Raw genomic sequence first — 17,420 nt, forward strand, 5'->3', positions numbered from 1 at the left:
TAATTTTATTCAAGAACTAATCTTATAGAATGGACATGTTTTAAAAGTATATATATACCAACCACAATTCTGATTAATGCTCTTTCAATACAGCACCTGGCCCACTTCAAGAAAATATAATAATAATGCTAACAATAACTTGATCTTACAGCACCTAGCCAAAAGCATATTAACTGCACAAGAGAAAAATATGCAAGAAAGTAAACAAGGGAACAATTTTCAACTTTTAGATCCTATTGTCAAACGAATGCCTTTAAAAGATTACTATTGATGGTGATGGTTGAAAGGATCAAATTCGTTTACTTTCAAATCTTGTGCATTCTGTCTTTATATTGTAAATGCATTGATGCAATATCTAAGTCCAAATTGATAAAATTCAAAATTCAGCTTTGTTGATTTTCTGATTTCAAAAGATTCTATACCGTGCCGAAAGAATAGTTTGACAAAATTTCACTTCTTAGTTACTTGTTGGAAAGTGGTTCTTTGATTCTCGGTGTTCCAAGGAACCAATATCAAGTTTATTTCTTACAAGGAATGGACCGCTCGGAATGTTGTGTGACCGAATGGTTTCACCATTTGTGTGATTGGGACACTGTCCCATCGCAAGGAAATAGATGGTCCATTTCACCTGATAAATTTTTGTGTTCCGTGTTCATCAAACCTTTTTGCCAATGAATATCCATCCACCAAAAAAAAAAAAAATTCAATTTTAAAGAACTCGACTTTCAACCATTGGATCTTTTTTAGAGTCCTAGACTTTGAAGTGAATGGTTGTTTTCATCATAAGAAAATAATGTCTATGGAAAATGATTTTCTATCCCTTCCACCCCCCCAAAAAAAAAAGTCCTTTGCTTTCGTCAACTTTGAAAATTAATATTTTAATATTTCACCGTCACCATCTCGTACTCTTTGAAGAGTGTGCACGAAGCGATTAGGAAGCATCCTATTCAAGCATATTTTTATCATCCTATTCTATGTGCGCTCCGTTGGAACAGACCACTCAGTGGTTGGATTGCTGTAAACTGTGATGGTTCCATTGTTGAGGATTGAGGTGGCTATGGTATTCTTGCCAGAGACTCACTTGGTAATGTTTTCTTTACGGCTGCGGTGGTTTTCATGAGAAAAATATCCTTCACATGGAGTGAGTTGCTATCCGCAAAGGGCTAGTCTTGGCTATTAAGCATGCCATATTAGTGGTCCAGGTCCGATCAGACTCTTGGGGGGTCTGTCGCCATGATATTGGATCAATAAAAAGCTCCTAGGTATGTCGTGGAGCTGATAAGAGATATCTAAGAGGTTACAACGTGTTTCCAACATTGTGTTTTTCACCATTTGGTGCGTGAACTTACCAAAGTTGCTCGATCATATTGAAAAGGACGATGCCAATGGAAGTTCACCCACCCACGCACTTCCAAAAGGTCACAAGAACATGCTCATGAATATGCCATTGCTCACAATTCCAATACAAAATCTCTCATGTTGGAAGATCCATAGGTATCAAAAATCATATTAATTAATTAAATAAGGGGTGGATGACTAGCCCTCGACATATTCTTAAACTTAATTATGATTTTCATATGATGAGACTACTATTCTCAACATCATGATGTCCTTGATGTGTTGTTCAAACTGACAAATTTCCCTGCTTTCTTTTTCAAGATTTTATTGGATTAATCTTGTTGACTAAACTGATCATCAGTTGTCTAGATTCATTCTCTATAAAATCATCTTCTTCTTTTTAAATTTTTTTTTTTAATTCCTTGCATTTTTCTGTTATTCATTCTTATCCAATCTTGTTAATATTTTACCAGTATGCAAAGATATATATATATATATATAAAAGTGATTTGATGCCTTATTTTGTATTATTTGCATAACTAGTGGCTTTAAATAAATAAATAAAAAAAGGCCTATTGGCCCTTGCATATAAAAATCCTGTGATTCTAGAATTCTGTACCAAGAAATTTTTTTAGTCAAATAGGCTGAGATCAGTACAATTCAAAGATCTGTCGATTTGATCAATCTGATTCCAAATTTTGAAACTGTGATATATTTTAACATAGGTGATGAAACAAAACTTTCCACAAGCACTATTCTATCTTGAAACAAGTACAGTTTTTGTTGGTTTCAACAAGAAACAGGAGAAGACTATGGTTTTCAGGATTTTTGTCCAAATCCTTCTTCACACAACAAAATAATGCACATATACAAGTTCTGTTGCACAACACAAATGCAAAGACTTGTATAGTGAATGTATAAATATGAGATCTATGGAACAATTGAACTCTTCCACATGAATACTAGGTTTTGGGTTGGCATAGATTTTAAGGAAAGAAAAGCACAAACCAAATCACCCAGTTATCAGAGAACTGATGCATTGCCTATTTGCAGATGTTTGAAGAGCTATATGTTGAAAGGAAGAATTCAAAACTTCTCCACCAGTTGATACTTAGGCAACCTTAGCAGAAACATGAGTGTGCAAGGTGGTTCTTCTTGGAGACATAAGAGGAAATAAAGTTGTCAGGAGAAGCAGAAGAGCTGGATATTTTAGATGGAACAAGTATCTGTGTCTTTCCGGAGGCAATTCTCTTCCCAGCGACATTGGCGTAGAACAGCCCAGAGATGGCAGGCACAAAAACATCACTCTCAGAACAGATATAGAAGTCGAGAACCTTCTCAATTTCCGAAGTATCCCAGCTGAGAAATTTATTCTTCTTATCTCCAGGTATTATACTCTCCTGGAAAGTACAAAAGCAACAAATGCAGAAGTGTCAAGTAGAAGTGTCAAGTTGTATGTAGAGCAATAAAAACAAAAGCTTCACATGCTTGATCAAGGCAAACTCTCAGAACAGGACAAAAGTAAGAAGTTTCAATACCTTTGTATAAGTTCTTGGAAAGATTTTCTTCAGAGGATTAAGGCTATCATGCCACCTAGACTGAGTCAAATAAATTGTAGTATCCTTTTGGAAGCCAACTTTCTTCAAAAATACTGCAATCTCTTGCGCATCATAACAGCTTTTCCTTCCACTGTCAGTCTTTCCTTGACAACCCTTGTTTTCCAATATGTCAACCCTCAAATCCACAGCAATGAACTTACCACCTGTCTTGCGATTCGAAGCTCTTAGCCTCTCAACCATCAGGTCAACCACTTCTTGGACGTCTGGCTCCAACTCAAGAGTACCAAACATACCCAAACATGCAACAGAGTCCAAATCCCTCTTCTCTTCTGCCTTTCTCATATTTACAGAAGGGAAGTAAGTCACAAGCCTTATGTTTCTTTTCTTTTGGAGTATTGGTTCAATGTGTTCAGCAATGTGGTCTTCAGAAACCCTGTTTGGAACCTTCACTACTGCAAGTTTTCCTGCAGCTACTTCAGCAGGTTGATCTTTTGTGACCTTTATCACACCATCCAAGCTTTTAACAAATTTCTCAGCATTGTAAACTTCATTGAAGTTCCTGGAAGAATATCAATAATTTTAATTTCAGAGACCATTACCAACAGCTTAGTAGACTTGGCGCTATGCAAGCAGGGACAATTTGAAGGTAAAAAAAGAAAAGAAAAATGAAAGAAGAAACAAGGAACAAAATAAGAAATACAAAAAGGTTGTCTTGGAAATTTTATATTTTTCAATTTTTTTGGTGGTGGGGGTGGGAGTAGGAGACCAAAATGCCCGTCCTCAAAAACATCCACATGTGCAACATGCATCCAAAAGCATGAAACAGATAAGAAACTAACAATATCAAATTAGGAATTCTATTAACTCCAATTAATCAGGTGAAGCCACCAAATGGTGCATCAAGAGAACTGTTCTACCATGCTTTCCCTACCTGGCCATCCACATGGGCTTCCTTCTGAGAAGCCATGCCAGGGTTGAAGAAGCATGGCTCAATAGTTCCTCTGAAAACTGACTTACATTCAACAACCCATGCAGAAGATTAATAGATCTCCACTTATTGATGGTAATTTCAATGTACTTGTTTAAAACTACTACCGTAATTTTTCAAGAAGGTAAAAATTGACAAGCACAGAGACATATAAAACTGCACATCTAAATTATAGTACATCAGCAACATTACTGCTATGAGGGCAGGCCTTGGTGCAATGGTAATGTTGCTGCATGATGACCAAGTAGTCCATGTGTTTGAGTGAGGAAACACTCTCAAAGCAGGGTAAGACTGTGTATATTATAACCCTCCCCCAGACCCTATAGTGGCGGGAGCTTTGTACACTGGGTATACCCTTTAAGCAAGACTTTGCCATGATACAATTTCTATCATACACTGACCTTTTGTCACCTGGATTATTTCCCCTGATGTCAGGGAGCACAAGTGTTGCCCCTAAATATCTAGCAACCACCACTGCATCAGCAACCTGAAACAACAGAAACAAATCAAGCAATAAGGACTAACCTATGCAGATTTCCAAAAAACATATAAAATCACAGATGCAACAGGAGAAAGTAATGGTAACTGCATGTAGATCCCGGTAATGTCTTCGTTAGTGAGCCTCATAGTGATCTGTATCATTTTCCTTTTAAGGAATGCTAACACAGGATTTGCAGTCAATGTTTTGAGCTAGAATTGGACACTTAAGTTTATTAAGTTCAGTTCTGTTTTGAGTCCTAGTCAAATCAGCGTAAGAGAGTGATTAGGTGTCATTTCATGAATCACTTTAAGAAACTAGAAGGTTTTATATGCGTAGAAACACCATTGATTAGACAATATATGATAATAAAAATTGACTTTTGGCCAACGCAGAGCTGTTCTATTGATTGAAACCAACACCTCTTAGTGAAGAGGTCGTGGGTTCGACTCTCGCTAAGGCATTATTAATATCCCATCCCCCAGCTTAATAAAGCCCCTTTGAACCAAAAAAAAAAAAAGACTTTTGCAAGAGATTTTGCGCCCTGCAAACACAACTTGTATTTTTATTTAATTAGACTGCTTTTCTTTTTCTCTTTTTCTTCTTGTTCTGAACTCTATCTCTATCTAATTCTTCTGTTTATCTGTTTTTTCTTTTTCTTTTTTTCTTTTCACCTCCCCGTCTCCAGTTGTTGCTGGATAACTACGTTCACTAAACTTCCAGTTTGCTTATCTTCTACACATTTTCTCTAGTAGCTGATATACTGGGTTTGAAATTTAGCATGTAGACTTCCTTGTTCTCTCTTCAAATACATTCTTTGCTTTTCTACTCTATCTGTCATAGACTTACTGTACAACCTGATCTCTTTTCTGAATTGTTTCCAGGACTGTCCTACAGCTCCACCCAAAGCTTCATTAAAACGGTATTTCTTATTTTAGAGTTTCAAGATTTAAATGTTGTTTGGTATTTAGTTTTATTTATTCTGGAATGTAGCACGGTTTGTATCTGAAATACTCCCTGGAATTCTCAACCACACAACCAACAATGTTCCAATCTGCTACAAGTGTGTAGCATGTCAAACACTGCAAAAGAAAAGCTTTATTCATCAAACCAGCTCCTTCAATTCCTTCCCCCCTCACATTATAGAATCTCAGCAAACCCAATCCCTATTTTTAAGTTTGATCAGTATAAATTCTTAGAACTTTTCCAGGCCCAGAAAAAAACATGTAACACAGTTTGCAAGCATGAAAACAAACAGACTCCAACCACAAGAGATGATATTCAGTTGGCATGGTCTGAGAATTCAGTTTACAAGGCGATCTCGGTAGTCCAAGAAACCAGGTCAAACGGTGGCTGCAGCTTTTCTCAAAGTACAAGTTCAGTAGAACTTCAAGATTATCAGAGATCTCACCCACATTCTGAGATATTAACTCGCAGAGCATCTCATGTCAGGATACCCGAAAAGGATATAGTACGAAGCTTTCAGCAAATTCTCATATTATGGATAGTAGCTGGAACAGAACTTCAAAGATAAGATTCCATAGGGTAGATAAAAGCAGATAGACCTTCTGCAATATCACAGCAGTACAGTAACTGAAGACCCCTAAAAGGTACTCGATAGCTTCAGCAGGACCTAAAGTAGCGGAAAAACGTAATAGATATGAAATGGCAAAAAGAAGAAAATAATAGAAGGAAAGAAGGGGGGATGTGAACTAGGTCTCTCACTTATGACCTTTCTCAATCTATCATCAACCCTAGGTATCCTGGGGCACACAAAGGCAGAAGCCAATTTCTTTGAACTCAAATCCAGTTACTGTTTATTTTTATTGATAAACAGTAACCAGTTCCTCTTTGCATGGGAAAGGATATCTCTATACGGTAATTAGAAGCTAAATACAAAACAGTAGCCATTGTGTAGTTAAATATCAAAATAGAAATAGTCCCTGAATTAATAACTACTACAACATAGAATGTATAAAAAAAATGAAACTAACTAAAACTAGTAGAAAAACTAGTAGAAGCCTCTCAAGCATGGACTATCTACTTATAGTAGTGTGCCTCAATTCTGGCCGACTAATATTAAGGATCAAAGGCCTTGGCTGGCTGGCTGGCTTGTTGGGCTACGCTTGATGGATTGGCTGTAAGATTGCTAGCCCTGTTTCTGTTCTTCTTTCAATCCAGATCAGAAACTGGACTCAAAATTTGGATCAGATTTGGCTACGCAGTTGTAAGGGGTGGACCTTGGTGCAACGGTCAGTGGATCACCGCTGTAGCCTAAGGTTAAGGCATTGAAGCAGCCTCTCAATAAATATTGCTGGGGGTAAGACTGTGTATGAAAAGTGCCCCCCAAGATCTGCTTGTGTGGCAGCCTTCAGCACCAGGCTCATCCTTAGATGGATACACAGCTCAGGCCAAAAGGGCTTGACATTGAAGCCTCAATTGGTAACCAGGACTTTGGGTTATTAATAGAAGATGGTTTTAACTGGATGATATTATGAGTAACATCTAGGTACATGAGATTAAGTCCCAGTTTTTAATTTCTTCTACTTCATATTTCTGTTTCTTTAGTTTACAGCAACATGATATTATAATATAAGGGCATCATAGCCTAGAATGATTTATGAGCCTTTTTTTCTTCTTTGGTTCAAAGAATCATTTATGAGTCACTAAGATGACTTTTGTTCAATTGTTCTGCGGTGATCCAAAACTTGGTACTGGGTCGATCGATTGCAGCCCCTACTGTAATGATTCGGTACGTCTGATGAGTGGTGATTCCAGAGTCATATCGTTTCATTCTTTTCTTCCTCTTTTTCTCCACAAATTAATTTTCTGTTTTCTAAAAACACCATGCTGTTAGGTATTATCCTGTAGTAGTTCTATACATTGTTCCTCTCCAGTACTGATAATAGTTCTGTTTCCAATCCTACCCATGCCAGAAAGCACAATTGATCCAGCTTTCTAACAGTTCTGTTATTTATGAAGCAGGTTCAATTAGTTTATGTTCCTCAGTTCAGCCAGCAATTTCAGGTGAATTAATGCTGTTTTGTTCTGCAACAGCCCAGTTCAACTTAACATGAAGTACTGATCTTTTTTTTGGATGAATAAATAATTCATTACCAAAAGAAAGAAGAAAAAGAAAAAAAAAAAGAGGGGGGGGGGGGGGGAGTATACAGGTGGACAAGGGCAAAGCCCAGCCAAGAAACAACAGAGGACACAAGGCCAAACACCAAAGCCCGAGGGCTGAATAATGTAAGAAATCAATAACAAAATTTAGTTTTTTGCCTATATTTTTCTTTTTACTCCTAGGGGACTTGGAAGCCCACTACGAAATCTCCATTGCCTTGGAACCGCGCTCAGGAATCGGGTTGCTTCTCCTGCAGCCTTCACTATAAGAAGCATACGTAGGGGTAGGGGTATCAGACTCAGGAGCTTGTGGTTTTTAGCAACTGATTTATTTTTATGTCATGAACCACTTGCTAACAACCGATTACTAATACTTTCAAGTCTGGTTCTAATTCTATTATTTTGTTTGACTAATTTCAATTTTGGTTTTCAGCAGTCACTAGATTTTGCCCAGTACTGATTTCTGGTTGCTACTTTCTGAGAGTTTCTAAATTTGGAATATTCTAGTTTTGAGTCTTCTAATTTAGAAGATACCAAATCTGAATTTACTAACATAGGGTTGGTATATTGGAAGTATCTATTTCTGATGGTTCCCAAATCTGTTTTCCTATTCCCTTTTCTAATTTCTTGAGATTTGGGAAGAGAGCTTCATTTGGCTTTCTTTTCTCAAGGAAACAAGTTGATGGAAAGCGGGTGATTCCCTCCAATGATCTGAGTGCACAGAGAATAACACTCAGCTGTTATAGAGCTTCTTGCAGCTCATTATACCACTTCTCCACCTTTCAAGGCTTCCAAAATTACTTGGGCTTCAGTGCCAGAATTTGTTCGGAAATTTCTTTTCAATTTTGAAGATACTGATGCCAGGGAAGAAAAGCCAAGTGAAGTATGATGCACCCTTGATAAGATTAATGACAATTATGACAACCCAAAACCGAAAGCTATTTGACTAAATCATCAAGAATTTCAATGTCAAAACTTCAACTCCAGTAATTAAAAAATATCTGGCATAATAGAGCCACGGTTAAGTGATGGTAGCATCACAAATGGAAAAATTAATTTTGGTAAATAATACAACTCCAAAATTTATTTTTATTCTTTCTTAATCATCATTGTACCATGAAACACGATACAGTAGATCAGTACATTGATATGATCAGCAAACCAGGTTGATTTTTACAATTCCCTGGATGGACCAAATAATTGTGCCTTCAAAACACTGGATTCAGTTCTGCATATACAATAACTTCAGTGGATGCCTTTGTTTTTAGAAAATACAAACTTCAGCAAGAAAGAATGAACAAAATAACTACTATTAAAGTGAATGGAATGAAATACCTGTGACATGTGGTACTCTGGACCATGTGTCAATGAGAACGTAACAAATGCAGAACTCTCTGCCTCTTCTGCAAGCCCAAAGAGGAAAAATTGTAAGAGACACAAAAGTAGGTTAGATTAATCAGAGTATGTCGCAATTGAGAAGGTTCTAAGTTATAATCAAGACAAGAATTTACTCGGTTCTGGCGTTGTCCAGCAAGGTTTTGGCTCTACATCATCTTCTAACCACGGTCCCATACTCTTCTTAGAACCTTTTGCCTGTTTCGGCTCTGAGATCTTGATTGTATCAAAGTCAACCTCTGATAGTCCTGGAAGTTTCCCCTTCAATGAAACATGAGAAAACAATAGTGAAACACAAAGATCCAACTGTATGAATACATAAAGCGAAGCAAATAACTCATAGCAGTCCATTAGAAGAGAAATTTGATGTCACAAGTTAGATATAATTGATCTATGTCTAAATGATATATCACATTCATCTACATAGAACTTCCTCTGCATCATTCCCACAGAATGAGTGCTTAACAGGAAAACTTTGAATGGCGGAAGCATTGCAATGCATATGCCATTTGAACAGATTAGGTAATAGCAATCGTGTCCATTTCCAAACATTAAACAAGAAAATCAAAAATTCCATTAACATAACATCAAGTAAAACGCAGAGATGACAACCGGGTTAAATAAAACCACAAGATTGCAAATTTAAGCTTCCCTTGTGTCAAAATAAGATCTTCACAGACATGAAAAGCATTAGTTAAACTAGAATCAGATCAAGGTAAGAGAAATGCACAGATCCAGGAAGCAATTCAAGTTCTAATTTCAAATTGTACTTACATTAGACGACGAAGGCGGAGTAAAATGATCTTCCTTAATCATGTTCGCCAACATTGCAAACATAGTGAAAGTAAGGATAGCACCCACAATCTGCTTCGGATCCACAGCCATTCCGCCAGAACAAACAGCAAAAAAAAAAAACCCAAATGGAAATCTTTAGGCTTCAACACTCACCACCTCCAGATCTCCCAATTTATCACACTCATTACCAACTCTCTCAGTGCCGACACTTTTTAAGAACCAAACATCCAAAACCCAAAAAATAAAATAACCCAGAAACCTTTTTTAACAAGTAGGGACAACAGGGACAGGTCAGTTGTTGATAATAATCACGAAAACCCTAATTTCTTCCTCTCTGAATAACATCAAATGCGACAATTGAAGAGAGAAAACGATAGATTTCCTTTCTGAACTCCCAAGTCCCACCTTTTGAAAGCAAAATTGATTTCTATATTCTATTTCTCTTGTTTTTACCTTTTAGTATTTTTTTTATATCTATGAAATCTGTTTTTTATCTGCAACTGAAACCCAAAAAGATTCACTGTGCTTTAATTTTTTATATTATTTAATTCATTGGATTTGAAAATAATAATAATTTACGCATTGATTGGGGGGGACGTATTGTCATGTGATGTGAGTAACAAACACGGGAAGGGGACTTCTCAACCCGCACCCCACCCCACCCCCACACCCAAACACCCAAACACCCCGGCCGTTTCGGTCGGTAGTTTGAAGAATCTTTGAGGTTTGGTAAATCATAGGCAGAGCTATTATAAAAATGTGTCAGGGAAACACAGTGAAGATCCCAACTCTCTCCATTTTCCTCTTCATGGTTTATAGACTCTATATGAAATTTGGTTCCTCTATTCTTGAAGATAAAAGATAATACTACCCTTAATGTTTTTCATCGTACATTTAAGGATTATTCACCTTATCAATATTTAGAGGTGAGTCCATCTATTGAATGTGTAATTAGGGGAAGAGGGGAGGGCATTAGGGTAGTGCTTGAGGGTGGAGGATCGTTCCTTTATAAACTAACAATGTATTGTTTTGAAGATTATCAGTTAGACCGAAAATGTATTGGTAAGACAACACAAATGAGGTATAAAACCGTTATTAAATTTGTTCGATATGACTGATCTATGTTGACAATGTATCGGTATCATATCTGTCGGTTTTAAGTAGGTGATGATATGAATCTGGTACCCTGAAGTTAAGCAAAGTGCAAATCGTCTCCACTCAACTTCCCCTCCTCCCATTTCCCTACCCTCACACATGAGCCTATTCTTGATAATACAAACAAGGGATAAAACCATCTACAATTTTATGCTTTAGTTAAATTTGTTTGATATGATTGATTCATATTGATTTCGAATTGGTATTATAGCAATCGGTTTTAAGTAGGTGATGATATGGATTTTGGTACCATAAGTCAAACTAGAGTGCTAGGTGGAGAGGATTTGAACTATCAAACCAGGCTACATTTTTTCCTCCTTTTTTTGTGTTTTGAGGGGGGGGAGTCAACCATTCCTATCATTTTTTTTTTTTTTTTTGCCAACCTCAGTTTTCAAGGCTTTGCCTTGACTAATCCGGTGTTCGACCCGGGTCGCACACCTGACTGTGGTGGGTGAGTCTTCCAGCGGAGATTTTTTGCATCCACAAGGTTTCGATACCGGAACCTTGCTTAAGCGGACTAAGCTGCTTACCACTTGGACCAACCCCCGTTGGTTACCCTATCAAATTTAAAAATATATAAAATTTTTTTTCCTTGAAAAAATTACTTAATTAGCTATTATTAGGTTTATGTTTACAAAATTAATCATTCATTTTTCTAGTTAACAAAAATAACTGGTGTCAAAACATTTTTTACAATCCAATTAAATGTATGATGGAAACTAATGATTTGAATAAGATTTTCAAATTCGACAGAGGTTGAATGGTTTTTCTTGTGTTCTTCTACATTTTTTACCATTATAAGCAATAATATCTTAGCCTTCCCTCTTAGAGTAAAAATATAATAAAAAGATTTTAGTTCTTATATATATATATATATGATATGGTTTCACCTTTTTTGAGAATATCATATTATTTGAGATGAGGCATGAAACATACGGTTATGACCATAACCCCATAAAATAGAAGAAAAAAAAGGGACTTACCTGATTCTTTATGTTCATTTTTTGTAACTCACAATTTGACACGGATCATATTATTGCCCAAATCTGACCCTTTTTATTAGGCGTGATAAAGATGATTTTTCATCATTTCCCTAATTGTCTTTAATTTGAATTCTTTCCATACCATCTCATCATTCCATTTCATCAATATCCTAATTTGGCTTTGGCTTGATTTGATTTTTCTATTAAATCATTTTCATACAAACATTTCCATTTATTATATTTACATACAAACATTTCCAAAAATTGTATTTCTATGTTTATATCTTTCTTTTATTGTTTATAGTTACCTAACAGCATGTGATGTATGCTGCCTATATATTTGATGTTCTCTCATATGAAATCATTCAACTATATCCCATTGAGATTGTTTCTTAATACTTTTTGTGAGTTATGATTGAATTTGGTTGCTTAGAATTTGGGAAAGGGATAATTACTGTTGCCCCCCTGTACTTAGATCTTATTACTAATAAAACCCTGTTCTTTACAAAATTACTGTTGCCCCCCTTCCTTATAACGGTGTTAAGTAGCCGTTAAGTTTGAATATGTAATGTCCACTTTGTCCTTCATTAAAATTAAGAAATCAAAAGACGATACTACCCCATTTATAAAAACCAGATTAAATTTCAATTTTACCCTAACTTCATTTATTTTGAATTAAAAAAATATTGGTTTTCCACCTTCACTAAACTTATTTATTTTGAATTAAAGAAATTGGCAAAATTCAAATTCGATTTGGTTTCCCACCTTCTCCTCTAGCATACGTAGGGAAGGAAACCACAAAATTTTTTTTTTTTGGGGGGGGGGGGATTGGTGCTTTTTTAATATTGGAAACGAAACGTAACACCTCCCCATGGGAGTTTAGACTTTTAACCACTTTACTAACCCACCATTGACGACACCACAAAATCTTGCCAGAGAAGGAATTAACGAAGTAGGTGATATTCAGTTTCCAAATTTGAGTTGAATTCTATCTCCCTCCTCTTCGGTTTCTATTTTAATTTTATTTCTTTATTTTGGTGATTTTTTTTTAGAGTAAAACAGATTATGATTATTTTTTTCTCTACAATTAATTAAGGGTATTACTGTAACTTGACAAAAAGGTAAATAAGTAAAGAGATAAGTAAAAGGGTATTTTGGGATTTTTAAAAAATATGGAGATGCCACATCATCAGTAAACTAACGGAACTTAACAGTAGGGGGCATTAGTAATTATAGACAAAGTTAAAGGTTGGATTAGTAATTTTGCAAAATACAGGGAATACATTAGTAATAAAATTAAAGTATAGGGGGGCAATAGTAATTATCCCTTTGGGAAAACACAAATCTTTATCCTTGTAGATGAAAGATCTGGATTGGATGAATTCATCATTTCAAAATCATATTATTAGCATATTTCTAATAAAACAGCTTTAGTTTAAAATTAATATAATATTTGTTTTCCAATTGATTAAACAAAAGCACCTGCAGCTTCAACCTTTGAAATTCTGTACGGATTATGATTCGTATCTTGGATGTTTGTGAAGGTATCATGGGTTCAACTCCCATCAGGCGGTTCAAGCTTATAATATTTAACCAAGGCTGTAAGGGCCTGTTTGGTTACTTGAGTCTGTGGATTTATAGACTTCAAATCTCTAGAATTATGGTTTATAAAATTAACTGTTTTGTTATCTTGAATTTTTGGAATGAAATTTATAGATTCATCTTAAAAAAATATTTATTGAACTATGGTTCAAATGTTTAACACTTTGATAGTTGGGGTGAAATCTCTGGATTTTACCTCATACCCATAAATCTACAGATTCACGTTTTTAGTGTAAAAATGTGAATCTCTAGATTTCATGAATCTATGGATTCACACAACCAAACGGGTAAAAATCTCCCATTTGTGAATCTAGAGATTTCAAATATCTGGATTCGCATAACTAAACAGGCCCTAAACAGATCTGATTCGGATTGAATAGTAGTAATACCATATATCCGTATCTTATTATATTCAGACGGATTCGAAGAATATCCTATCGAGTTTTAAAAGGATTCAGTCAAATTCGGGTGCAATTCGGTAGTTTTTTTTTAAAACACATTTTTTGGATGACATTTGGATGATTATTGTTTTCAAATGGGATTTTCTAAATGGGTAAGAATATAGATTGAATGTAAATTTTCAACTACCATTGACATCTTTACTATTTTATTTGTGAAGATTATATTTGACAGAATGAGTTTCCTTTGTATTTATTTTAGTAGAAAATCTACAAAAGTATTTATTATATATCTTAAGTAAAAATTTATAAAAATAGGAAGAAGAAAAAAAGGTAACCTCATCAGATTATTTCATCGGACGGATAATAATCAGTTAGAAAGGAGTATTTATCATACTACATCCAATTAGTAATTAGATAGATTCAATATCCCTAAATAGATACAAATGCGAATTTAGAAGTAAATTTCAGTAATTCGTTTGCACCTCTAATTTTTACAAGTTTCTATTTCTAATTTCCAAGATATGATTCGTTCATTTAGGGTATGGTTTGCTTCTTCTTTTTTTTTTTTTTTTTTTTGGGGTACAAAGACGGGGTTAAACAACCCAAAGGAACAAACAGAAAACTTAACTTAAACAAGACTCTCTATCCACCATGAGAATTCCTTCTAACCCAGCTGGAGGATCTGGGAAGAAAGCCCATGGGTCTAAGGGACAAAGTTGCACCCTAGACATCCAATCAACAGCTTTGTTTGCTTCTCTACCAAGATGAACAAACATCACCCTTCCATTAACGCCTGAAAGGGTTTTTATTTCCTCAATGAGGCGAACAATACTCCCTTGTGCATGCCTACAAGGGTCGAGGAGAGCAACAACCTCCTTAGAATCCGATTCGACCTGAATCTGACAAAACCCCAAACTCCAAGCCAACCTAAAGCCTTCGATGATCGCTATTAATTCTGCTTCAAGGAAATGATTAATTTTTCCTTGAAATAATGGTTTGCTTGTTGGGATCCATTGTTTAAGGAAAATAAAAGATTTGCGGAGGAGAGATTCTCTATGGCCACTTTCTTATTTTGGTTTATATGGAAGGCTAGAAATGAGCTCATTTTTAATGGGAATGACAGCTCACCCTTAGATGTGTTGAATGCTGCCAACAGTGCTTTCTCTGAATTCATTGCAGTAGCTAGGATAAAAGGTAACTCCTTTTGTTCTGAATGGCAGCAAGTATCAATGTCTGATCCAAATGTTGGCAAATGGTCTCCTCCACCTCAGCATGTTTTTAAAATTAATTGTGATGGTGCATGGTCCAAAGATTCAAAGAAAGGAGCAGTGGGATGTATCATCCGTGATTTTAGAGGTAAATTTATCACAGCCTTTTCTAAAGGAATCAACTGTGAGTCAACACTAGTTGCAGAAGCAGTTGCTATTTGAGTGGGTCTCCTCCAAGCCATTAGATGTGGAGTCAAAGAGATTATAATCGAATCTGATTGTTTGGACATGATTAAGCAAATTAATGCTTCCTCTCCAGATCATGAAATCCTTCAGATCTATCATGATATACATAAGCTTCAAACAGAGTTTGTATCTTGTGTTTTTGTTTTCATTCCAAGGTCTTGCAACTTAATTGCAGATTCCTTGGCTAAGGTGGCCCTCTCGATTGAGCTACCGACTGTTTGGCATAACACCAATCCTTGGCTTCTTCAGATATGCAATGAAGAAGTCAATGTTTGTACTAGCTCCAGTAGTCTTCAATAAATGTCTTCTTTACCAAAAAAAAAAAAAAAAAAAAAAAGAGATATGATTCGTTCCACTACCATACGGTTCTCAAACGTTACAAAGTTTTTGTATTTCTAAAAAATACCTTCCAGCTAACCCTCAGGGTGTGTCACTTGGTAAAAAGACTAAAACCTCCAAGTGAGAGAGGCTAGAGTTTGTAACTTTCTCAAAACCTGCCTTATATTTAAATTATCTTTTGACTTTTTTTTCTTTTTTTTTTTTTTAACTTTTTGTGGTCAAAGTCTTTACACCTTGCGGATCATATAGACGCAATTCTAGTTCACTGTAATAACTAAATTTTTTACTATATCATTAGTAGAATCTCCACTGGGATTTCCAAAAAATTTAAAAAAAAGCATATGACATGTTTGATAATTCATCAGAAAACAGTTTTTTATTTTTCTTGTTTTGAAAAATAAAAAATCATGAAAATTTGTTTCCTTTATAATGATTTTTGTAATATAAATTAAAACTTATGAAATCTCTACTTCAAAAAACACTTTTGGCAACAACAAATTATTATTGATGCATTTGCGTTAAACAAAGAAGCAAAAGTTGGCGCACTGGGTTTAAGTAAAACAATTTTAAAGAAGGGATTCATAGAATTTTGTATCCTAAACTTAAGATCCTTCCTAAAACTTTCTCATATTACGATGGAACTCTTCCATTTGCTGTTTTTTCAATTCTAATGATAGAGATTGCTCAATTCTTCATCTTTTCTATCTACAATGACCAAAGTTCCTTTTCATTTTCTCTATTTCTGTTGAGACCTTAACCCTTATCTCTACGAAAAGGATTCTTGCTCTTGCATTCATCTTCTCTATTTCCAGTTATTGCAATAAAACTTCTATTGATACTATTAGGCGTGACAAGGAGTCCTTTCCCTAATTGTCTCTAACTTGAATTATTTCCTTATCATTTCATCATCTCATTTGAATTCTTTCCATATCATTTCATTTTCTCATTTGAATTCTTTCCATACCATCTCATCCTTCCATTTCATCAATGTCCTAATTTGACTTCGGCTTGATTAGGTTTCTCTATTAAATCATTTCCATACAAACATTTTCATCTAGGCATCTATTATATTTACATACAAACATTTCCATGTATTGTATTTCTATGTTTATACCTTTCTTTTATTGTTCATAGTTACCTAACAGCATGGGATGTATGCTGCCTATATATTTGAGGTTCTCTCATATGAAATCATTCAACCATTTTTCCCATTGAGATTGTTTCTTAATAGATACTATTTTTGCTTCTAGAAACAAGTTTTACCAAATTAATATAAAACTTTTTCTGTTTCTAATAACACCCAAAACTACTTTAGTATTTCTTGGAGTAGAAATGCTTGATGGGTTATTAAAAGGGTCCTATACAATCATTATTTCCAAGTCACCAAATGGCGTGGGGGCGGGGCCCCGGAAACCAACAATAGGCCACGAAGAGAGAAGGAACCCTAGCCTCGATCATCAGAAAAAGGAAAGCAACTTAAGAACGTGGTTAGACCGAAGAAACTAACTTTAGGCAGGAGGACTGAGGATCATCATGACAAGCTTATCAAGAATGGGCCATCTGGCCGACCTACTCTGTTCAGGGCCAGGGGAGCAAGCCTGAAGTTCCAGCAGCCAACTGAAGGCCTCGAAGGGGGGGGGCGAATAAGTGAATGGAACCACCAGGTTTCTTGAGGGGTTGGAAGATCTGCGCAAGGTAGATGCCTCACCCTTTTATTAATATAAAATCTTTTATTTTTATTTTTTTTTATTTTCTAAAAAAAATTCTAACCTTCTCAAATGAGGATTAGACAAGCTGTGGCCAAATTCTT

General features: G+C 35.5%; 2 protein-coding genes across 2 annotated transcripts; one reads left to right on the plus strand and one right to left on the minus strand.

Annotated features, from left to right (window-relative positions):
• Positions 1-2,067: 2,067 nt before the first annotated feature.
• LOC149015948 (protein MANNAN SYNTHESIS-RELATED 1-like) lies at positions 2,068-10,083 on the minus strand. Its single transcript, XM_089156886.1, has 6 exons — positions 9,656-10,083; positions 8,998-9,142; positions 8,822-8,889; positions 4,287-4,372; positions 2,877-3,456; positions 2,068-2,738 (listed from the first exon to the last, which is right to left on the minus strand). Exons 1-6 carry the CDS (start codon positions 9,764-9,766, stop codon positions 2,460-2,462), a joined length of 1,269 nt encoding a protein of 422 aa, XP_089013012.1. The 5' UTR covers positions 9,767-10,083; the 3' UTR covers positions 2,068-2,459.
• A 4,789-nt stretch (positions 10,084-14,872) lies between these two features.
• LOC149015949 (uncharacterized) lies at positions 14,873-15,247 on the plus strand. Its single transcript, XM_089156638.1, has one exon. The coding sequence runs from the start codon at positions 14,873-14,875 to the stop codon at positions 15,245-15,247; it is 375 nt and encodes a 124-aa protein (XP_089012764.1).
• Positions 15,248-17,420: the final 2,173 nt, after the last annotated feature.

This window comes from Hakea prostrata, chromosome 5 (genome assembly GCF_041222555.1).
Source record: "Hakea prostrata isolate BN-2017 chromosome 5, UWA_Hpros_2, whole genome shotgun sequence".
Lineage (NCBI taxonomy): Eukaryota > Viridiplantae > Streptophyta > Magnoliopsida > Proteales > Proteaceae > Hakea > Hakea prostrata.

What these genes read in the sequence shown, in the direction of transcription:
- LOC149015949 (XM_089156638.1), top strand. Translation starts at nt 14,873, where the DNA reads ATGGCCACTTTCTTATTTTGGTTTATATGGAAGGCTAGAAATGAGCTC.
- LOC149015948 (XM_089156886.1), bottom strand. Translation starts at nt 9,766, where the DNA reads ATGGCTGTGGATCCGAAGCAGATTGTGGGTGCTATCCTTACTTTCACT. An exon ending in CTCCGCCTTCGTCGTCTAAT is followed by an intron (nt 9,143 to 9,655) that starts GTAAGTACAATT and finishes GTTTCATTGAAG; the next exon opens with GGGAAACTTCCAGGACTATC. An exon ending in CAGAGTACCACATGTCACAG is followed by an intron (nt 4,373 to 8,821) that starts GTATTTCATTCC and finishes CTGTTGTTTCAG; the next exon opens with GTTGCTGATGCAGTGGTGGT.